We start from the raw sequence: 23,923 nt of genomic DNA on the forward strand, positions 1-23,923 counted from the left end.
AAATCAAGATTAGTAAGGATGACTCTCTATAGTCCATATGCCTGAGTTCTTAAGTGAAGTAAAGCAGGCAATTTGTTACACACCCCTAAAATAATACCCCAGATCACAAAGCTCAGGGTCGTAACAAACTGGATTTGTGTTTTAACAAGGTACATGTAAGCTTGCAAAAGCTTCAGGATAAAACCTGCTTGTTCCGTTTCTAGTCTTTATCAGACAAAGAGCTCCAATTTGTTCCATCAAATGTTTCTGAACTATCTTTGAAGTCCATTCCCTATAATCTTCTGCAACCTATCAAGCCTGGATGACAGAAGTGGTAACCACTACTGAATACAGGTAACCACAGTACAGGGTTATTGCTTAAATTGTTTTAACGATAATTCAAAAGCTACTGAAACAAAAAATAATGTTATTAAATGGTACCAATAAGTATGAATAGTATATCAAACATAATAAACTTTAGGAAACAAAAAATAATGTTATTAAATGGTACCAATAAGTATGAATAGTATATCAAACATAATAAACTTTAGGAAGGCATACTGAGGTTTAGTATAGATTAGTTATCTACTGGACCAGAATACCATATTCGAATAAGAACAGAAATGCATCCAGCACATTGCCCATCACTAAACTCTCTAGTTTCTCAGAGAGGATATTCAATGTAAGTAATTAACATGTTTCACCAGATAGGAGTGCATTATGGTTAATTAAAATTAGGCAGGGAAAAAAACAGCAAAGCATTAGCATTATACAGGCTTTTAAAAAATTAGTGTAGTAGCATAAACAGAATTTGTATTGAGCCAGGAATATATAAAAGAAAATTAATGTAAATGTTTAGTGTCTCTTTGAACAAAGACAAAATCCTAAATATATCTTTGCAAACAAACTTTATTTTTTTAATAAAGCTACATAGACAGAGAGATAAGATCACTTATACTTTAAGCAGAACATATGAAATAACTGCAATTAACATTTTGTTAGCTATCAAAAGTGAGCAGTGTTGTCAATCTTATCTAAACAATTTTATTTCCTACCCTGGGAAAAAATAACACAATCTACATTATTGCTTTATGACAGTGGACAAGAGATTTATTTTACTTTGTTCTACCCTTCTCTTATTTTCCAAATGGTAAAAGCCCACCAACACGGTTTACACATATATTTTAATTTGATATAGACCTAAAAACTTCCTTCAGAACTACCTCAACATTTCATCATATTCCTAACATCGAATTTTGGGGTACATCACATCATGTCCATAACTCTGGAATTAAAAAAAAAAATCATTGGGCTAGTAACTTGATTTATAAAACAAAAATCAACAGAAGACAAGAAATGGTCCCAGCAAAGCTGCCCCATTCATGTAACCACTTGAAAGTCAGCCTTCAGCCCGTCCAGAGTCTTCACCACCTTATTTGCTTTAGAAGTCCAATAAGTGTCATACATGCTGCAAAAAAAGAATTTAATTCAGATTACTAATACCATAGATTATGGATGAGAATTCAGTACTAGAACTACACTAGAAATATCAGACAAGCATAAAATCACTCAAAGTTGATAATCACATCTCTAATAATACAATAAAGCAGATAAAATCTCATTTCCACACGTGAAGCTATTTCTCACAGAGGGAGATGTTCTGGCTACCCCAAAGGCAGGCATTCAACTAAAGCTCTTTCTAACATTAAGATTCAATCAACCAGAACCATGCTTCTAAAGATATACATTTCAGGCAAATTGCTTTGAAGGAACATCAAGAGCATTTGATGGGTCCTGAATGACTTTGAGCAAGACTCCTCAAGGAAAAACATGCCCAAGTCAGTCAATCGATTAAGAGCTCACTGAAGTGCTTCTGAAATATTTAAAATGGCAATTGGTCATCCTGGAAACAATTACAGACCGAATGCAAATATAACAAAGGTATTTGGAGAAGAGCAGTTTAGGAAGCTCTATCAAAGCTACGGTATATATAGTTTTTAATTTGAACACAATTATAGACGGCAATCCTTTTCCATTTTTCTAAAATCACTCTTAAACTACCCCTTTTTCATCAATCTTACATGCTAACCAAGAGATACTTACATTAGATATTTCAGGTTACAGTTTGGATTTTTCACCGCTTCACACAACTTTAAGACACCCTCATCCCCTATTTGGCTGTAGCTCACATCCAGTTCTCGTAGACAGGGTTTCTCAACTATAAGTTTGGCAAGTGCATCACAGCAAACTGCTGTAAGACTCGACTGCCCCAGCCTAAGAAGAAGTCAGAATAACACTGAATAACATTGTCAAGAGAACAGGATTAGTAAAAAAAATAAACCAAACCCTCCAATTTGTACAAATCCTTAGGAACTGCCCTAGCTATATAGCTATAGCCTATAGCGTCTATTTGCAAAAGGTAGACCTGTGCAGTGGCCACTGTTCCAACCTTCAAAAATGTTTCACTGATTTCAGGGAACAGTAAGCTTTTCGGTTTTTTAGGATACTTCCAGAAGTTATATTAACTAGGAGGAAAAATGAAGATCTCACCATTGTGTTTGTTCAAAATTAGTATTTAGCTTCTTCCAATGAAAGCCAGTCTTGTTAAATAAAGCCAGTTACTCTGCAATCCTACATTCATTGAGCTTCAGAGCAGCTCCACTTAACATGGTATCTATAGGACTGTGCTGACACAGAATCAAAACTCGGCTAGCAGATCCCACACAGGTAGTCCTCGACCTATGACTGCAACTGAGCCCAAAATTTCTGTTGCTAAATGAGACATTTGTTAAGTGAATTTTGCTCTATTTTATGATCTGTATTGCCACAGTTGTTAAGTGAATCACTCCAGGTGTTAAGTTAGTAACATGGTTGTTAAGTGAATCTGGCTTTCCCATTGACTTTGCTTGTCAGAAGGTCGCAAAAAGTGATCACATGACCCCCCCCGGGACACTGCAACTGTCATAAATATGAGTCAGTTGCCAAGTGGCTGAATTTTGACCACCTTACCATGGAGATACTGAAATGGTCATAAGTGTGAACAGTCATAAGTCATTTTTTTTAGTGCTGGTATAATTTGAACAGGCACTAAATGAACTGTTGTAATTTGAGGACTACCTGTAATGTATTAGTTATTCTCCAATAAACCACTGGGGAGACAGAGAGGAGGGCTGGAAAAGAGGTAGCATACCTAAATACTGTGGCCAATACACTTTAAAAAAATTCAATCAGCACAAAATCAATGAAACCATTTTATTTCTCCAAAGGTTTGTTGCATATATCACTTTTGCAAACGCATCTGTGATTAGCACACCTATCTTTAGAAACAATCTCTACCCTATATTTGCATAAAGGTTAAATAAAAGTTTTTTTTAAAATGGTATCCAGGTCGGCTGATGTATCTAAAAAAACAGCAATTAGTATAGTTGAATATGTTTATATATTAAAAAAAAAAACACCCTGGAATGCAATTACTAGAATACATAATCTGATATCCTGCACCTTCAATGATAACTGCCTAGTCCTCTAAAATATGGGATTACGATAGCGTGTGAGTCCTGGGAACCTGATGAAGATGAGGCATTTAAGATGATACTAAAGTCTAATGTCCTGTACTATTCCTTTTTATTCATTCAGATTTTGAGTATAAGCCCCCTTTATACTAAAAGAATGCTTTAGTGTAGGCCAGGGGTAGGCAACCTTGGCTCTTTTATGGGACTTCAACTCCCAGAATTCCTGAGCCAGCATGGCTCAGCTTGGAAATTCCCTTTCCCCTCAGCATGGCTGGCTCAGGAATTCTGGGAGTTGAACTCCACGAGTCATAAAAGAGCTAAGGTTGCTTACCCCTGGTGTAGGCCAACTTTTCATAGGAAGGACTAATACACCCAAAGGCTATTCATGTTGCTGTTCTAGGTGAAGAATGCCACCCTCAGAAGCTCGGTGGATGGAAAATATTCACTGCAAACTCCAGGCAAAGAAAAAAGGTAGAACAGCGTTTCTCACACTTGGCAATTTTAAGATGTGTAGACTTCAAGTCCCAGAATTCCCTACCCAGCATGTTGTCTCGGAAATTCTGAGAGCTGAAGTCCATACAACGTGAAGTTGCCAAGTTTGAAAAACAGGGTTAGAAGAATCCCACATAAAGCAGTATACAGAAAGCACAACAACACACACATCAAAAAATAATAAATTAAGGATAAGAGATATGTTTACACTGTCACTCACCAGAGGGATTCAAGGTTGCAGTTTGGACTACTCACACCTTCACAGATTTCAATCACCCCTTCATCTCCAATAGAGTTGCCACCCAGTTGCAGCTCTTTTAGGACAGAGTTCACACTCAAAGCAGAGCTAATACTCTTACAGCAAGCTGCAGTCAAGCCACAGTCTCTTAACCTGTAGCAGGTAAATAAGAGCATCTTTTACAACACTGGGGCTTTGCAACGCAAGAAGCCTTTCCCGGATTTTGTTTGCTTTCTCTTCTGTCAAATTATTATTAGCAGCTAGTTTTGTTCTGGCCTAAGAACATGCTGAAGACCCAGCAATTCTAGCTCTATTTACCCACATGATTCTCTCACTGCTTCAGCAGAACCTTCTTTCATATTCATTTGGCCTCACGCTTCAGTGGTAAAAATTGCAAGTTACAGAAAGGCATAAAAAGCAAAAACGCGCTCAGAAAATGAAGGGAGGTTTAAAGAGCTTCCAACTCACATCAAGGATATATTTTCTGGGGATGAGTTATCTTACAGATATGTTGGAATCAGAAGCTAGACAGGAATATCATTTAAGCCAGTGGTTCTCAACCTGTGGGTCGGGACTCCACTTGGGGTCGAACGACCATTTCACGGGGGTCGCCAAACAACGCAGTCCGCCATTTTTCCCCCTTTTCCTTAGCTGTCTACTCCCTTTTATTCTATTGGCTTTTGAAAGTCAATAGAATAGACTCTCTTGAATAGAATCTAATTCTATTGGCTTTCAAAAGCCAATAGGAATTGTCCAGGCTGTCTCTGCCCTGCTGAGCCCGCCAAAAGTCCCATTCTGCAAACGGTGCTGCAAGTTGTCTGCAGCGAAGGCGAGTTATCTGGAAGTTTCCACCCCTCCCTGCTGAGCAACTACTAAAAATGTAAGTAAAAGAGGGCCAGGGGTGGGAGGTGGGCGGCCGGCGGGCACAGGGAGGGTTGCTGGCGCGCGTGGGGCCCGGCGGGTGCCTTACCTCCCTTGGGCTGGGCCAGCTGGTGGCCCAGCCGGTGGTCGGCCTGCGCCGTCTCTGCCGCTTGCCAGCTACGCCTCAGCCAGCGCAGGGGGCAGCACCATGCATGCGCAGCGCTCCCAGGCAAAGTCCTCGACTTACGACCGGTTGGGTAGTCCTCGACTTATGATCAGTTGGGGGTCGCGGCATTAAAAAGGTTGAGAACCACTGATTTAAGCAATCCCTTGAAGCTACATTGCCCCTCCATGCTAGATATATCCTGTTAAACAGCATTGCTGATTGCAGCAAGAAGAAAACATGCACTAACCATAGAGATTGGAGTTTCGTTTTTGGATTCTTCAGCCCTTGACATAAAAGTTCTACTCCTTCGTTTGTCACAGGATTTCCAAGTAGGCTCATCTCCTTGAGTGTCTCTTTGGTGCCAATGATTTTGGCAAGTTCCTCACAACCAGCAGCAGAGATATTGCATTCCCACAACCTGAAATAATCACCAAATCATTGCCTTTAGCTTTTCACCAACAGTAAGATGGGAGACCCCTGGATCCCTCTTCAAATCACATATACCATTCAAAACATTCATTTACATCTGTTTTTAAACTACCTCCCATTCACTTGTAGTAAGTAGTAATACATAAAAAATACTGAAATAAACGTATGACTCAGAAAAATCCCCCTTGGGTAATGAAAACAGATAAAGACCAAGTATATTTCTCAACATACCTGAGCCTGGAAGATTGGTCTTCCCCCTCTCCCTTGTCTTGAATGCAAATGGGAACCCCACTTGATGAAAGCCATTTAGTGGTAGCATTTCTGACATTACTCCAGAATCAGAGATTATCCATTTCTGATTATTACAGAAAAGAATTGGCCATTACTAGGCTAGATGGCCATTTTAGAAACATGGATGAAAACTGGGCTTTGTGACTCATTTATTGTAAATGTTTCATTTCTTTAGAAATATACTTTACAAACATAAGGAATTATTGTAGAAACTGCACACAGAGTTCCATCCCCCACAACGGGGAATACCAAAAATGCCTACTTATCAATAACTTATATTTAAAATTTAAAACATCTTATAGACCTTATTTTTTTATTATTATTTTTTTATTTTATTTTATTTTTTTCTTTTTCTTTATTCTTTTTCTTTTTAAGCATTTTTTTGTATTTATGTTTTATATATATATATATATTATTGTTAATTATCTTATAATTTGTTTAATTAATGTATTTAGATTTATTCATGGTTTATATTTTTTTAAAGATTTTTTTGAAGAAATTTCAATTAAGCCTATATTCAGCTCTGGGAAGGTCGGGGGAGGGAATGGGAGGGTTGGGGAGGTTTGGGGAAGGGTTGTTTTGTTTTTGTAAAATTTTAAAAATTTTCAATAAAAAAAAAATGCCTACTTACACAAGTTAGATTGTATGCACTTTAAATTTCACGAATTATCCTCACTTGCACTGGGAGGAAAAAAATATGTTGCCAAGACTTATGATAATAAACTATAATCTCTGAAAATGTATACTATAATATATATTTAAAATATTAAAAGAGTATATAGGTGTAGTTTTAAATATTAAAAAGGCAGTATACATTAACACCATTTTCCAACTTGAAATAAATAAGAGACATTACTAAGCAGATCTCCATTCTGGACTTGGCTATAACAACCTAGTTATCCCCTGGTACATTACAAGCCACTATGAAAGCCTGATTGACTTAGTTTGTTACCAAAGGACATTTGATACAAGTTAAGATTCTAAAACTGCCAATGTTTAGGGAGCCACCTACCATAGTTTCTCTAATTTGCTATTTGGATTTTGGACACCTTGGCAGAGGACAGCTAGACCTGCATCACCAATATTGTTGTCTCCTATGCATAATTCTGTCAAGGATGGAGTACTGCTAAGGAAAGTACTGAGGTCGTCACAACTAGCACGAGTGATCTCACAGCTCTCTAATCTGCAAATAAACAAAAAACAATTTCAAAGCTGCACTGGATTTCACCAGAAAACTGACAATAGAATTTTGTTATTTCAGCAACTCTGCCTACAATAATTACAGTATTAGAGGTGGGCATCTTGCAGCTACAGAACACATGACTTTGAATTTCTAAGGGTATGCATATAAGGAAAATGAAGTTGTTCTGAGCTTGGAAGAGAACAGCCACAATTGTGGTATTTCACACATTTTGATACAATGGGAAGTCTAAACAAGTCCCCTGCTTTGTGCTTCATCATAAGGCCAGAAAGAAGGGTGATTAATCAAGGTTTAAAGCTATCTACATCCAGTTTAGAAAATTAACTGGATTTTAAAACACATCATGCTTTAAAACACACACATACATGGACAGTAGCAAGAACAATGGAGTCATTTAACACAACCTACAAATAACCTAACAGGAAAAATATATTTCAGACTATTAATTTGAGATTTCTTCCTAATGCACATGCACAATATGTACAAGTTGTAGTTTATAATATAATTACAAGATAAAGAGCAACAGCTTAGCAACAGGGACTATCTGTGACTATACAATCACGGTTTACATTTGACAACCTGCTGTTGATTTGGCTAGTGGACTTTTCAAATCTTCAGTGTTTGGTGAATTACTTATAACAATATGGACTAAAACTCCTTTTGTCTTGAGTTTGGATAAAACTCTGAAATATAATGTATTTATTTGTAAAATGTATTGACTGTCCTTCTTACCTTAGAGTAATTCTAATTGTTTTATTATTGGACGTACATCTTACCTCAAGGTAATAAATTGTTTTATTTTGAACTCAGAATAACTGAAATAGCTAATCCAAGTTCAAACTATTTTAAACGTTCAGCCTGATACAATCCATCTTGGGTGGATTACCCTTTAAGGTAGACCCCCACGTCTTCAGAACATTCTCAGCTGTGACATACCCCAAAAGAGAGAACACCAAACAAAAATGAATTGTATCTTACTGTAGGGATTGCAAGTTAGAAGAGCCCTTCACCAAGGCTTGGCAGAGGTGTTTCACTGCTTCATCTCCTAGCTTGTTATTACTCAGGTTGAGCATTTGCAGGGATGATTTGACACATAGTACAGAGCAGAGAGCATCTATGTTTTCTTTTGTGAGGTCACAGAATTGTAATCTGTAAGAGATACGAGTGAGTTGACTTCCAAAAGATAATAGTAAAGACATATATTACAGGTTTGGGAAAGTGCAGAGGATGTACTGTATTCATATTACAACCTATAGCAGAACTTTTCAACCCAATTTTGTTTAGTTTTCGTATTCATTTATTTAACCGACCTCTAGGCTGCCTCCATCATAACACCAACTCTAAGCAGCCAATAAAATATAAATAAGATTAAAGCAAGAAAGCAAGTGCTATCTATATCCAGTTTACAAGCAAGCAAATAACTATAGGAGTGCCAAAACCCAAGTCAGGAAAATTAATGAAACCAGCTACACACCATAAAAAAAGGAGTTCAACAACTGGAGTCAAAAACCACCCTCCCAAGGATTCGCTGAAAACTCAGGTCATTAAGCCTTTCTGAAAACACAACAGGATTGGGACCATGTGCATTTTGGGGGAATGTGGTTCCAGAAAGCAGAAATGGCACAGAGTACACGTCTCTAATATCCCAACAAGATAAGCACTGCTTTATTAATGGAAATCTGGAGTATGCCGATTCTGCCAGATCTTATGGAATGGGCAGAAACAAGCAGATACCTGCTGTGCAGGTATCCAGGCCCCAAGCCATGAAGCCTGATAACCAGCACTCATAACCAATACGGAGCAAAAGTGCTACATGATCAAACCACAGTTTGCTTGCGCTGCTGCGCTATATTCAACCTGTAGTTTCCAAGTGGTCTTCACAGACCTACTTAAAGGTTGCAACTGCCAAAATGAACCTAAGTCATAACAACTACAAGATGTGTTAAGGCCTCTATTCAGGAAAGGGCACAACTGGCACACCAGATAATCTGTATGAAGACCACCCCAATCATAAAGGTTTCTTGCTTATCAAGCAAGAATTAAGAGTCCAGAAGCTTCCCCTGCCATTATTACAAACAAATCTATATACAGATCTACAACCCCATCAACAAATAAAATTGGGAAATCCCTGAGATTTCCAAGACAGAAAACTTACTATAACAGGCAGAAACTGGGGCTGCTAAAAAGTCAATGATCTGATACCTAAAATGAGTACAGAGAGTTACAAGGCAGAATCAATGAAAGATGCCAAGTCCTCCTTCCCTGAGACTCATGCAACCTCCAGCTTAGTCTGGGTGAAATATTATGACTTTGGATCCCTCATTTGATATAGTTTCAATCTTATACTCTCTCCTAATTTTTGCTGGTTTATCCAATTCTGTGTAAGTGGTCCATACAAGATGGATGAAAAAGAAGCTTTCTAAGGTGAGAAACTTCTAACTAAAACATGTTTGTTGTCTTATATGTACTGAAGGACTTTGAGTACTTACTGTAGTGATTCTAGTTGGCAGCTTGAATCCACAAGTCCTTGACATAAAGTTCTTCCACCTGATGTGCCCAAACTGTTATCTCCCAGGTGTAGTTCTGTCAGTGATGATTTGCTAACTACAGAACGAAGCTTCTCACAGCAAGCTGTAGTTAAGTTGCAGTTTCGTAACCTGGAATAATCAAACTGTGTAAATTACATTAATACTTGAGAGTAGAAGTGGATAGCAAGTATCATCCCACTGAACCCTGTGGTTATGCTGGCTGGAACATGACAGTCAAACAAATCTTATGCACCATCTCAAAAATGGCAAACAATTATAAACATATATAGCAAAATGCTCAGCTGTTTTGCATACAGGAATGGAGAGTTCAATTTTTGGTATTTAGCAACAAAGCTGGAAACCCCTTTTTGAACCCCTAGAGCAGGGCTTCTCAAGCTTGGCAACTTTAAGACTTGTGGACTTCAACTCCCAGAATTCCTCAGCCAGCAAAGCTGGCTGAGGAATTCTGGGAGTTGAAGTCCACAAGTCTTAAAGTTGCCAAGCTTGAGAAGCCCTGCCCTAGAGATTCAATTGCCAATAATTGTTGATTTCGCCAACCTGACATTCTTTAATTATGTTGGGCCTCTATTTTCAGAATGTGTTCATTCTGGTTCAAAACTAAATGAATTGTAATCTAAAGCAGTTGGAATTCTCAGCGGGTGGGGGTGGGGTGGGGTGGGGGTGGGTGTTTGCAGGGGGTTGGAGGAAAGGGAAGAAGGATCAGTATCTGTACAAAACTAGGTAAGCCACTGGCCCACCCTGGTAAAAGCCAACTTCTTTTCTTTCAGGAGAAACAACCACGTTTCTGCAGTCCTTAGTCCCAAAAGCTGAAGACATTACCTCCGAGTCCCATTTATTTCCAGTTAGCCTATGCATTACATCGGTGCAGAAGAGAATTTCAAAGCTCCTCTCCCCACAGCCCACATGGTGCGGCAAGGCTTCTGCGGCTCCTGAGGGGCCCCCAGCAGGCACGTAGGTGCCTCAGCTGAGCGGCCCACCTAAGCCACTCAGCAGGGAGTAAAAGGATTCCTGGCACCCATCTTTAGCACCCTGCAGCTGTCCTGCATGTGGCTGCGCACAGCCAACTTGAGGGCTTTTCTTGGAAGGGGCCGACTTGGCTAGTCCTCTTCCAAAGTGTGATTGACACTTGTCTAGGAGGGATCTCTCCTCAGCGCACTCCAGAAACTCGCCTCACTCGCAGCTCTGCAGTGCCCCACCATTGCCTCCCATTTCGCATTTGGATCAGGGTCTCCCACTCTGATGCCCCTCTGCCATCCTCGTCATCCAAAGCTTTCCCCATTCCTCTTCCTGTCTGGATCTAGCCTCAGGGAAAAGGTGCAATATGCATGGGTAGTCCATCTTTCCTCCCTCACCCCCAAAGGAAGTCTCTGGCATACTCCAGGAGGAAGTTGCAAAGGGGACAGGATGGGGGGGGGGTCTGGGGCCAGCTTGGGAAAGTCAGAGAAAGGGGAGGGCAAATCTGGTAGCAGGAAAGCCTCCCTACCGCTGGCAGCTGGAGGGACAGCAACAGATTCCCCAGGGAAGCAGCCCACCCACCTCAGGCGTCCCACTTTCTCCACAGATCCATTTGAGTGGGGGCCGGAGCGATTCTGAGGGGCGGGGCGAAGTGGCCACGGCCACTGTAGTTTATATTATCAACAGTATTACAGCTATATGACCATAGTACCAACAACTGCCATGTAAAGGCAGAGCTTCAGACACATGTAACAAGCAGCAGTTTTTTAAATGATATATTGGTATGCTGTTCCTTTCTGGACAAACTCTACCTATGTGCTTGCTAAGAGTCAACACTGACTGGGTGGCATAGAACCAATTGATAACGCTATACTAGTTTTCATTTGCCAGCTGAATCGATGTATATATGACTTCTTCAATAGTTACACTTTTTACCTACTTGCGTCAAGGCGCATCTAAATAACAGCCCTCATTCTTTCCAATTAAATACCAATAGAATGCTCTCCTTGCCATATGAAATCAATGCTCTTTTAGAGATGTGAGAATTGAAACTTCTATATTCTTCTTTTAGAAGAACACTGTTCAACACAAAAGAACTTGAGTTCTATGATTATACTTATTTATTAATTATACGGGATTGTTGTGGAAACAAATGAAGTATTCCCAGGGAAAAGAAGTATAAAGTGATTGTCCTATCAACCCAATCTGAAAAATCATTTGAATATAGCTGACTGTAAATCACCCATACTGGCTGTTTTCAGAAAGGTAGTCCTTATTTAGCATCCATTCATTCAGCAACCATTTGAAATTGCTGAAGTTGATGAATGGACTTGAAAGAGTCTTTGAAGTTTCAGCCTTTGCGAGTCCCCCGGAGTCATATGAACAAAACTCAGACCCACCTGCATTTACAGCTGCCTTTTACCACCTGCCCACACCATCCAGTGCTACCTGCTGCCACACCTGCGTCCTGCACCAGCTGGAGCCTTGTCCAAACCACCTTTTGTCCCGGTGCCACTGGGAACTCACTTTGTCCAGGGCCTCCATTTGCCTGCCTGCCAGGGCTTTCTTTTGTTACTTGTTTTTGTCCAGGTGCGTTGGCACAAAATAAGGTTCTGGCCAGGATATAAATGGAGACCTAGGCAGCCCTGGAGCAGAAGAAGGGAGTGCAAAGAAAGCTCTGGCTGATACAGTAGTGGCACACAATGTGGCAGGACTGATGGAGGTAAGGGAAGCTGGTAGGCAGGTAGTCAAACAGGCAGAAATGGGGTGGAAAGAGGCTATTGGGGGGTTGACGAGGAGGTAGACGAGGCAGTCCCTTACTTGTCTGTCGCTCAGAGCTGGAAGGAACCAAGCTGGGAATATCCTGGATGCTGTGGGAGGTCCTTGGCTAAGGGCCAATGGGATTCAGTTAATGGCAGCAACAGGGAGTGCCCAGACTGCTGTCACTAAGTGATAGAGTCACATCACATTACAGGTATCCTACGACCACAATTCAGCCCCAAAATTACGCTGAGACACTTTTTAAGTGAGCTTTGCCCCATTTTATGACCTGTACTGCCACAGTTGTTAAGTGAATCATTGCAGTTAAGTTAGTAACACAGTTATTAAGGGAATCTGGCTTCCTCATTGACTTTGCTTGTCACAAGGTCACCAAAGGGGATCACATGACCCCAGGACACGGCAACTGTCATAAATATGAATCCGTTGCCAGGCATCCAAATTTTGATTATGTGACTATGGGGATGCTACAACAGTCATAAGTGTAAAAAATTATCATAGGTCACTTTTTTCAGTGCTGTTGTAACTTTGAACAGTAAGTCGAGGACTACTATACACTTTATGACTGCATCACATAGCACCAGAAATTCCAATCCCAATTGCTATTCTAACTGGGTGTAATAAATAGTGAGAACAATTAACCAGTGGAACAACCTGCCTCCAGAAGTTGTGAATGCTCTAACACTGTAAGTTTTTAAGAAGAGACTGGGCAACCATTTGTCTGAAATGGTATAGGGTTACCTGCCTGACCAGGGGGTTAGACTAGATGACCTCCAAGGTCCATTCCAACTCTATTATTATTATTAGTAGTAGTATTAAATACCATAGTTGGTCAATAATGGCCAACGATGAATATTATTGAGAATTTATGCCTGGGAGAAATACTAGGCTACTTGTATAGCCAAATTTGGAAGAGACTAACATGGAAGGCAATAACTCTCTAAAGGTTTCCATTTCTGGAAAGTATAATCCAATGCTACTAAAGCCACTACGAATTGTAGGAATATTTACCAGAGTTTTTGAAGTTTGCAGTTGGGATTTAACAATCCTTTGCATAGAGCATCTACACCAGCATCTCCCAGTTCATTGTTGCTTAGATTCAGTTCAATTAGTTCTTGGTTGGTAGTCAGAAGAACAGAAAGATCTTCACAATGGCTAATTCCTATACCGCAGTCATCCAGTCTAAAATTTAGAGGAAAAATGGATTTAGACATTAACTCTAATTTAGTCAGATGAATTATTTGTCATCTACAGCACCCTCATAGAATAAGCTTATTTGTACACTTTTAAAATGCTTGAATAAAACCTGACAGATGCACCATAGCATGCATCTTCCCATGCCCCCCAGTACAATTTCCCATCATAGTGATCAAGATGGCTAAAGAGGATCTATGAGCAAACGCATCTGGAAAATACATGAACTGGAGTGAGAAAGGGAAAGCGCTATATGCAGTGTTTTTCAATGCTGGGAGTTGAAGTCCACATCTTTAAAACTTCCAAGAATGAGGAACATTAGGTATATAGGAAAGCAAAACATTTGAAGAAGAAAGCGAGGGGGAAAAATACCATCCTTCATGTGAGTGACATTTCAGAAGAATTTTTGTGCTAATCCATTCTTAATTTTCCCCAATTCAAATCATGAATGGAAATGTTAGAGTTGTCAAACAATGCCTTCAAAAAGTCCTCCATTTCACTAAATGTTGTTAACTTACCTAATTGTTTTGTGCTGGTTCATGGATGCAACAAGTTCTTTCCATTTTGATGTATCAAATTCTTGGCACTGCAAATCAAGGTCCATGTCTGAGGTTTTAACTATACAGATGAGAAAAGGACAATTTATTATCAGGTTAAAAAAAAAAAAAACCCACCACTTGAATGCATGACTGGATGCAAACTAGTGCAGTTACATTTTTGGTCTTTCGCAATTACGGCACCATCCTAGCCACTGCAAGACAAAATTTCTTCATAAACACCTACCTTGCTCAAGAACTAAATACCTCTGTCTGAAGTAATTTGGAACTTTAAAAAGACTCTTTTGAACAGGAACTGCTGCAATAATTTTGCAGCCCACATAGACAAATTATGAAAGGTTACAACCAGAGGCAGCATAGCTTACAAGAAAGAAGGAACTACAATCCAGAGGCAAAGCACGTGCTTTGCTTAACAAAAATCATGAGTATGATCCCTGGCACTTTTAAGTAGAACTCAAGAATATTCTTGTGAAAATTCTGGAAAATTGTTGTCAGCTCTGAGAAAAGCGACTACCTTTTGGCTCATTTCTGTGGTTTTCAGGGGGTTTGGGGATAATTAAGAGGCAATATTTCACCATAACACTCAGCATTCCTAAAAAGACTACTATCCCTTACTTTGGTGATTTCTTGTCTGGTCATTTTCCTTGGTAGATCCAAGATATTTTCCCACCACTAGACTAGCAGGACTTAATGAACTGCTGTTAGCTTCTTATATTCCTATGCTGAATTTTGGCTCTAAACCAACACAGTGCCCAGGCCTCTAATATTATTCACAATCTCTCCAAGAGTTACAATTGCAATCAAGTAAATTTCCATTTCTGCAGGAATACAGGTATGAGTTACTATAGGTCCTGTGAAGATCTATAGACACTCAGTTCATAATGTTTTTCCTTAACACATTTATAAATAAATCTTAGCATAAACTTAGTTATAGGTCATTTCAAAGATTATTCAGATTGGATAACCTTCCAGAAAATATGTAATTGATCAGTTCTAGTAAACGTGTCCTAAATATCCATCTTAATTACCATTCTACAAATAATCTTGCCACATAGAAGTAATGTTCTAATAATGAATTCACCATAACTGCTGAAGGGATGGAGAGCTTTATACAGTCTGCAAATTAGTCTGGTCATTCTGAATACATAGAAAGATTATCAATCCTACTCACTTTCAATTTCTAAGCTTCAAATTCTCAACACAAACAAAAGCTATTCTGAATTTTTCTAGCTGTCAAAATATGATACATGAAACCTGACAGCCTTCAGGCAGACAGATCTGTACAGAGGAAACTCTTATCCTCTCTGTTGTGTGTGTGTTGGGGGCTTAGGAACAGGAGTTCTACACAGTATTGTTTCACTGCTACTCACTCCCGCTTTTCCTGGAAGATAAAGCTGTGCTTGGTGTCAATTCCTATGTACTTCTTATTCTTAGTTTTGTTTTATTCCACTGAGTTGCATCTACTGACTGAACATTTGTGGTCAGTGTCTTTATCTTTTCTGGACTACTAAGCAAATGGAACCCATGGAGCTTTTGAATCAGCCTTGCAATCTCACCAGTAGCTATAGAAAAAAAAGGTCCCCAAGACTTCTGTGAAAGGAATCTCCCAATCACTACCTTAAATCTTAAACAAGGTGGAAGGACAGAATATGTTTGACCCAATTTGCTTTAACCATACCATCACGGACATGTAATGTCCATCCTTGGCTGAAAATTGCTCCATATTGCCAGCTTAAAGCAAAGATATGGGAGTCTTAGATAAGGTAGTCTGTTATTGCTCTATATGTAATCACTGAGATTTAGCAATTTATTTATGGGATGACAACGTACTCTTAAGAATGGACAATTCAACTGTGTAACTCAAATCCTCCCATTATTCTTTTCTTTTTTTCTTCTTTTCTTCTAAATACTATATAGTAGCTTTGCCAATCACTTTCAGATATGCAAGCTGTTATCAAATCCCGAAGGAAGAGAGCATGGTTCAGAAATTGCCTTTCATTATGGGTAAAGAATTACTTCATAGTATCAAGTAATTCTTGGGAAAAAGTATTCTATTTGGGACTCTCTCAGCAGGAAGTAGCCAGATGGATCTTGTTTAGACTTTGAAAATAAGCAGAGTTAGGCCTGGCTAGTTTATAAACAACTCAAGGTAGTGAACATACCTGATTTTCCTTTCTCCTATTTTCCCCACAATAATAGCCTGGTGAGGTGAATTGGGCTGAGAGAGACTGATTTGCCCAATGTCACCAAGCTGGTTTTCAGGCTTTAGGCCTGATTAAAAATCACATCTCCCAGTTTCCACCTGGTGCCTTAACCACTATACCAAACTGGAAGTCCTCCAACTAGGTAATTTAAAAAGATATTCCAAAAGAAAGCAATCTCAATCCACCTCCAGATTGCTTCTAATAAAATTATGAGGCATAGTATCCATTAAGTCCAAGAGGTTCAGTTCAGTGAAAAGGAAACTTTACTTTCATCACTGTCTGTGGCTGCTCAATGGTTAGTCCAAATAAGCCTTTATGAATGCTGCTATATCCATAGTTAAGACAATATAACTTCCAATTATGTGGGCCTCTGCTTTTCGCTGTAATACTCCTGCTGATAATATCAAATCATAATCTTTAACATCCCACAGCTTTTTCAACTCAATGTTGTTTAGATATGTTTAGATTGCCTGGAAATTGTTACCTTGTTATCTGTAATTCCATGGCAGGTTCAAAAAGACTGAATTCTACTCTCTTTGCCTCATTCTAGTCTCCTTTTGGTTCTTTTATTAAATTATCAGTAGACATCCAATAAAGCACAGTGCCAGCCTTTAGTCTCATACTTATTTATAAGAATGCTCCTAAACCTTCATAATTCTCAGATGTTCTTAGAAAATAAAAATGAAGTTGCCACACAGTACTATGTTTGGAAGCATGTGTACCCAGAGGAAAAAATGACACAAAAATCAGCAAAAGTAGTAGTACAGAATATCCCTTGGGGTCTCAATGCTCTGATAAAGCCACAAACCTAGCTGTCTGCTCTATTAATTAATTTGATTTAATAGATCATACACATCTTCACACTCTTCTTAAGAGATAAATATCTGGTGTGGCCTCTGGCTTACAGAGATTGTCCAAGTGTGCTATAGGCAAAGCAAGTTTAACAAGTTACCAGCCATCACACAAAAGAAATTGTCAGCTGAGATAGCTATTGAGGGAAGTTAGCCCAGAGAAGGAAATATTAAAAGGGCAGAAAAATATATTTTTCCTCAAAAGGATTTTTTTAAAACCAAACCTGACCCCAAATCTATCTCTCTGCCCCAAGCAAGAGCTAGCCCCATACAAATGCAGATGTAAAACCACCAGAAAGTTGAAGCCAGAGCACTCAAGAAGACAAAGAGAAAATCTGCATGCCCCACCCAAACTCTAGGAGTCATTAGCCCCATCACCTGGGAAGCAGGATATGATAATAGGATTAAACCACAGATATCAAGGCCTAGAAAAACACTCAGAAATAGCCTCAAGGTTCATGCCACAAGAACAGAAAACTCAGCAGCATGAAGACTTACTTCTGACACTATCGATCTGCTTATTGTCATATATTGAATATTGTATAGTATTGTATAATCAAAGAGCTCCTTAAAAACTGATCCAATCATTTCTTGCATATTTAGCATGATGAGTTTAAAGAATTCATAAACCTATTGTTATAGCATATTAATGTTCCAGATATGGTTATTTATGACAATATAATCACACCTAAAGTTTAAAGTGAAAACTCTGGATCACAGCTTGTATGTTTCAAAAACTACCCTGTTTTTCCTTTCCTTTCCCTTTTCTTGCCAAAAGATATGTACCACCAAAGAGCAAATTAGCCATGTGGATATTCACACTTAAAAGTGCTGCATGCTTCAAAAATTTGGATAAATTGCTTCAGCTCAGATATGGACATATCCCACTATTCATAAAGCAGCCCCATTATTTTCTTTTCAGGCTCCCGATTGGGCCATACAATGCTGCTGCTTTAAAAGTCATATTAACAAGCTAATTCCTCCATGCAGCACTAGCATCAGTTTTCAGACTTGCACACAAATTGGAAAAACTGATTGCTTTAATGAACATTATAGAGAAGGTAAGGTAAGAAGTGCTTCTTCCAGTTTATTTTGAAATGCACACATTTCCCCAATCTAGGTAGAAAGTGAGCAGTATTTATTTTGCAACTTCAGTTAAATGTTTCTTTTAAGGTGGAGGGGAGCGAAAAGCAACAAAGCAAGAATTGGGAAATGATTGCAAAATTCTTGATTAGAAGCATTATCAAAAATTTGAAAGAACCAATTCCTGTGGAAGGAAATCTGAAGATAGTGAAAAATGCCTTCCACAAATTAAAATCACCCTATACACAAAGACTAAAACAGCCTGCTACATTGCTAATAAATTATTTGCAACTTTAATTATTATTCAAATAAGCACCACACCAAACCTAGTGCCCTGCAGTTGAAATGGACCATAACTTTATTTCTCATTCATTAGTCCTGCTGGCCACATGACCAAAGAATTACACAAAATGTAGTGCCAAAACTTTAGAGTGTGTGCTACCAGATTGGCTCAAAAAAAGTCAGATGACCATTAGAGGGCAAAGAGTTAAGATTTTCTGTACAATTTTTAATACATTTTACCTTTGCCCCCATCAGAAACTACTTAATGGCTTATAAAGATAACCAAACCCAAGTTGTACATAGCAGCATCTTATAAATACAACAAACCCCAAATTATAAATTAGAGAAAGAATAGGAGGGAGATTAAATGAGGCATCTTTATTTGTAGCCTTAAGAAGGGAACTTTTTAGCAGAGGACGCTAAAGATATCATGACTTCCAGTCACTGGATTTTGGCAGACCACATGTGCTAGCCAGCCATGGTTCGGGAAGGTAAAAGTGAATTAAACTCATTTGGCAGTAAAGGCTGCTGTATTTGCCTTAATAGAAAGAGGAAAATGAAAGAGGCGCGTCTAATCTGGAATGGCGCCGGGCTCTTAAAACGACAGAGAAACTTTAAATATAGCAGGTAAAATAACGAGACGCCACTTGAGGTCTTCTTCAACCGAAAGTATTTAAAGCTATTATTCAGGACGAAGCTCTGAGTCACCGTTAAGCCGTTCGCTTTCTTCCTCAGGGCTTCGTTTCGTCAAGTCATCTTCTTTGAAATGAGCAGAGTTACTTCACTGAAAATGAACTGGTTTTTTCCGACGGATCGAAAAGGGCGTGAGCCCATTCACAGATGACGAATACCATCACAAACAGCTTTCAAATGGTGGCTTAAAATGACCATAGTAGTAATTTAGGACCAGGAATGAAAACCAGAAAATGAAGGGATTTTCTTACTATGCTTGCCAACGACACAAAATTTGGATCCGCAGTTGACTTTCAACCCTTTTGCTTGTCCCCCCTCAATCCAAATTACCTATTTTGCGGGGGTACATAACCCGACTTACACGAACATCATCGCCATCACGCCATCCCGTCCCAACCACACCTCGTTAAGTAATAGGAACATGCAAGGCAGGCATCTTACCGGACAGCCGACGGACGAAAAACAAGCAACAGGTCCCCCACCTACAAATATCAGATGCCCCACCTTCTTACAGTAAATATCTTCTCCGCTTCGGCCACGCCCTCTTCTCTCGCGGCCAATTGGAAGAGAGTGAAACTGACTTTCATCATTGCTCCGCCCCCCCCAACCAAAGCGTATCCCGTGGCGTTCAGGCTTGCTCACAATCCCGATGAAGCCACAGCGAACTTTCCATTTATTGCGAAGTCGACAACGAGTTTCTATGGAAGGTTCACGACGCTCTTTTCGCAGCAGAGGCGGAGGATGATGTTATTTTGTTCGAGATTCACGCAAGCGTTTTACTTTTTCACCTCAAACGGGAGCAACAGCCCTTTTGCAAAAAGTTTCAAAACTCCCCTTTCCCAGCGAGCCCCTCTCTGTTTTGTGGAAAGCCTGCGGGAATAGTAAACGGCAGGCTACGATCAAAACATAACTAAAATTCAACTGTAAAATAGGCATGGTGCAAAAACATTTAAAAGAAAATAAAAACCAATAAAGGGCTTATCAGAAATCCTAATGTCAAAAGCCAAATATCTTCGGACATTGCTCCGCAATCTAATAAATCTGAACATGGCTTCTCCATCACTATGACATGGATAAATAACTTTACTAGTTCCATGTGCTGCTCCAAATAAATTTCAAGAGCAATTTATTATTTTAATTGAGCCATCACAGTAATATAAGACTAAATACCATCTTCTGGTAACCTCAGTGGTTATTCATCCCTGTCTTCCTTATCAAATTCCATCTACTTGAAAACTGCCAGATTTAACCTTTTTGTACCAGTTTTTTTCAAGCACTACAAATACTTGCTTCTCAGGGTAGTGTTTTCCAGATGTGCAGGACACAAAATGGATTATCCAAATTGCAATCCCATAGGGCAGGGGTAGGCAACCTTGGCTCTTTTATGACTCCTGGACTTCAACTCCCAGAATTCCTGAGCCAGCCATGCTGAGGGGAAAGGGAGAGGTTTCCAAGCTGAGCCATGCTGGCTCAGGAATTCTGGGAGTTGAAGTGCACGAGTCATAAAAGAGCCATGGTTGCCTACCCTTGCCATAGGGCTAGATCAGGGGTAGGCAACCTTGGCTCTTTTATGACTTGTGGACTTCAACTCCCAGAATTCCTGAGCCAGCATGGTTGCCTATCCCTGGGCTAGACAGCACATGGCAATAGAGGGCTGTGCAAGTAGTCTTCAACTTAAACAACCAGAACTGGTGCGCCAGAATTTCTGGTGCTAAGCAAGGTGGTTGTTAAGTGAGTCATGCCTGACTTTTCTTCCTTTTTGGCTATGGTTGTTAAGTGAATCACTGCAGTGGTTAAGTGAGTCTTAATTCCCCCATTGACTGCTTGTCAAAAGCTGCTTGAGAAAGTCACAAATGGAGATCACAGGATCCTGGGATGCTACAATTGTCATAAATATATGCTGGCTGCCAAGTGCCCAAATTTTAAACATGTGGACAGGGGGATGCTCTGGCAGTTGGTTGTATGTAAGTTTGTAAGTCAAGGACTATCTGTATTCAGTTTCTGAAATGCATAATTTTTTTTTAGAAATACCTAGTCATTGAACAGGTTTGTGTCCAACAACTGATCCTATTTTCTGCTCTTCATTTTTTTCCTACAACCTGCATGTTGTGTTCCTCTACTTCCAGTAACCTGAGCACATTTAAGAACCATCATTAAGCTGTAGTGTATGCATTGAAAATGACTATGAAATTCTACACCTTCCTCTTCTGGTAACCACCATTTTTGTGTTTTACCTTCACAGTGGTTGGGACTGCACGTGGCACAAGTTATGAATTCAAACAAGAAAACCAAAACTCATCAAATTTGCAGATGACATCAAACTGGCAGGAGTAGCCAACACCCCAGAAGACAAACTCAGGATCCAAAAAGATCCTGACCAACTTGAACAATGGGCCCTATCCAACAAAATGTGAGAAAAGCAAAGTCTTACATTTAGGCAGGAAAAACCAAAGGCACAAATACAGATTGGAGGAGACCTGGCTTAAAAACAGCAACTGTGAGAGGGACTTTGGAGTCCTAGTGGACGATCACTTGAGTATGAGCCAACAGTGTGCAGCAGCAACCAAAAAAGCTAATGCAATCCTGGGTTGTATAAACAGAGGCATAGAATCTAGATCACGTGAAGTGCTATTACTGCTTTATAAATCCCTAGTAAGACCACACCTGGAATACTGCAGCGTTTTGGTCACCATACCACGAAAATGATGTTGAGAGTTTGGAAAAAATTCAGAGAAGAGCAACTAAGATGATCAAGGGCTTGGAGACTAAAACATACGAAGAACAGCTACAGGACTTGAGTTGGCTAGTCTAAAGAAAAGAAATTGGGGAGACATGATAGCAGTGTTCCAGTATCTGAGAGGCTGCCACAAGGCACAGGGGGCCAGGTTATTCACCAAAGCACCAGATGGAAGGATGAGAAACAATGGTTGGAAACTGATCAAAGAGAGAAACTTCCTGACAGTGAGGACAATCAACCAGTGGAACAGCTTACCCCCAGAAATCGTGGGCACTCCATCACTGGAGATTTTTAAGAAGAGACTAGATATTCACCTGTCTGAGACGGTATAGGTTCTCCTGCTTGAGCAGGGGATTGGACTAGAAGCCTTCCAAGGTCCTATCCTATCCTATCCTATCCACTACTGGGGAAATGGTGTTCCTACAAAGTCTTGGGAAACCTAAACAAGCTGGCCTAGAAGGTAACAAGTAGAAGCTACTTGAAGGTAGACAAGAAGGAATTCAAATTTTGCACTCCTGTAGTGGTAAGAACTACTGTACGAAGAAAGGTTAACATGGAGAAGGATGCTGTAATGCAGGAGTGTCAAACTCGCAACATCATGTGATGTGTCACGACGTATCGCGACTTTTTCCCCATTGCCGGCAATGGGGTGTGTGGTTTTGACACATCCGGCCTGTGGGACGGCAGTTTGACACCCCTGCTGTACGGGGAACGTATAGCGTATTTGCATCACCACAAAGCCTGCTCTTCTATTCATATTTGAAATGTTCCACAGAAATAGGAGGGTGTGATTAGAATGCTAATATTCAGGATAGTTATAGTGCAGTACTCAAAAAAAAAAAAAACCCTCAGAGTTCAATGGATTTTCTTCTAGGTGAATAATAAAATACTGCAACTGAAATGTGTTTCTCTAAACTAAAATGTAATGTCGTGTATAGTCTTATTATGGAGTAGGTGGTCATATCATTGAACAAAAAGGACAATCCATATCTAGGACATTTTGGAAGTTATTGTGAATAAAGCTCAACCTCTGTCGGTCATGCTAGAAGTTCAGTCTACTATAATTGGAAAGCACCATGCTGTGGAAATTTGAGGAAAACCTGGGCAGACCCTTGACCTGATTTAGTAAATTATTTCCAAGAAACAAAGAAGATTGGTAATGAATGGTATTCAATATTTTTTTCTCAGCTTTGGGACAACTGATTTCGCAAACCACCCTGGATATTTTGTTGAAGGACAGTATACAAATCCGAAGAAGGGAGAGTTCTGTTTTGTTGGATTTTGTTCTAAAGCAGTATGTAGTAAGCCGCAAAGCAGAGCATCTGCTCGCTCAGTGACTCATCAGTCGCCTGCGAGATCAATCAAGCCCCGGCCCTGCGACGGCCCCTGGAACTTGGGCGCTGGCCCTTCTCTTCTGGCTCCAGACTAACCACGCCCTCTCTTGTTCTCCTGGAAGAGAGAAAGTCTCCCACTTACATCCGTCGGGAAAACCCCAGGCACTAAGGCCACGCCCGGTAGCAAGAGGAAATGCCCAGGCTCCACGCGGCAGAACTAAGCACCTCCGCAACTTCCCCCAAAGAGCGATCATTATCCCTCCAGCAGCCTCGACTTCCTTTTTTTTTTCTTCTTCAATACCGCCTTTTCTTTGCAAAAGGTCGGCTCGGTTTACTGCGGCGTTAGGCACTTTTTCCGCAGTCAATCAGCGGGCCGCCTTTTCCCAACCCGGGAGCCCGATTCGCCAGGCCATACTCACTGCGCACGGATTTCTTGGAAAAGGAAGCTGGCAATAAACGTCAGGCGACAACTTCCTACTGTCTGGTTTCCGCGCAACCGGCGGTGTTAGACTCTAAATACTCTTCGGGGCTGCCAAA

General features: G+C 40.0%; 1 protein-coding gene across 3 annotated transcripts; it reads right to left on the reverse strand.

Moving 5' to 3' along the window:
- Positions 1–870: 870 nt before the first annotated feature.
- Positions 871–23,776, reverse strand: LOC120302594 (ribonuclease inhibitor-like). 3 transcript variants are annotated; one of them, XM_039331240.1, is made up of 10 exons: positions 23,529–23,776; positions 14,164–14,263; positions 13,463–13,633; positions 9,659–9,826; positions 8,148–8,318; positions 6,981–7,151; positions 5,496–5,666; positions 4,204–4,374; positions 2,083–2,253; positions 871–1,447 (listed from the first exon to the last, which is right to left on the reverse strand). In XM_039331240.1, exons 1-10 carry the CDS (start codon positions 23,638–23,640, stop codon positions 1,360–1,362), a joined length of 1,494 nt encoding a protein of 497 aa, XP_039187174.1. In that variant the 5' UTR covers positions 23,641–23,776; the 3' UTR covers positions 871–1,359. The 3 variants fall into 3 exon arrangements, with proteins under 3 accessions (XP_039187174.1, XP_039187176.1, XP_039187175.1); XM_039331242.1 differs by lacking the exon at positions 23,529–23,776 and adding an exon at positions 19,757–19,812; XM_039331241.1 differs by lacking the exon at positions 23,529–23,776 and adding an exon at positions 19,646–19,679.
- Between the last annotated feature and the right edge of the window lie 147 nt (positions 23,777–23,923).

Source organism: Crotalus tigris, unplaced genomic scaffold (assembly GCF_016545835.1).
Source record: "Crotalus tigris isolate CLP2741 ecotype Arizona unplaced genomic scaffold, ASM1654583v1 scf7180000024436.1354646, whole genome shotgun sequence".
NCBI lineage: Eukaryota > Metazoa > Chordata > Lepidosauria > Squamata > Viperidae > Crotalus > Crotalus tigris.

Coding starts and splice junctions, on each gene's coding strand:
- LOC120302594 (XM_039331240.1), bottom strand. CDS start 23,640: ATGATCGCTCTTTGGGGGAAGTTGCGGAGGTGCTTAGTTCTGCCGCGT. Junction 5,667..6,980: donor AGCAAATTAGAGAAACTATG/GTAGGTGGCTCC, acceptor TGATTATTTCAG/GTTGTGGGAATGCAATATCT. Junction 1,448..2,082: donor TGTAACCTGAAATATCTAAT/GTAAGTATCTCT, acceptor CTTTTTTTGCAG/CATGTATGACACTTATTGGA.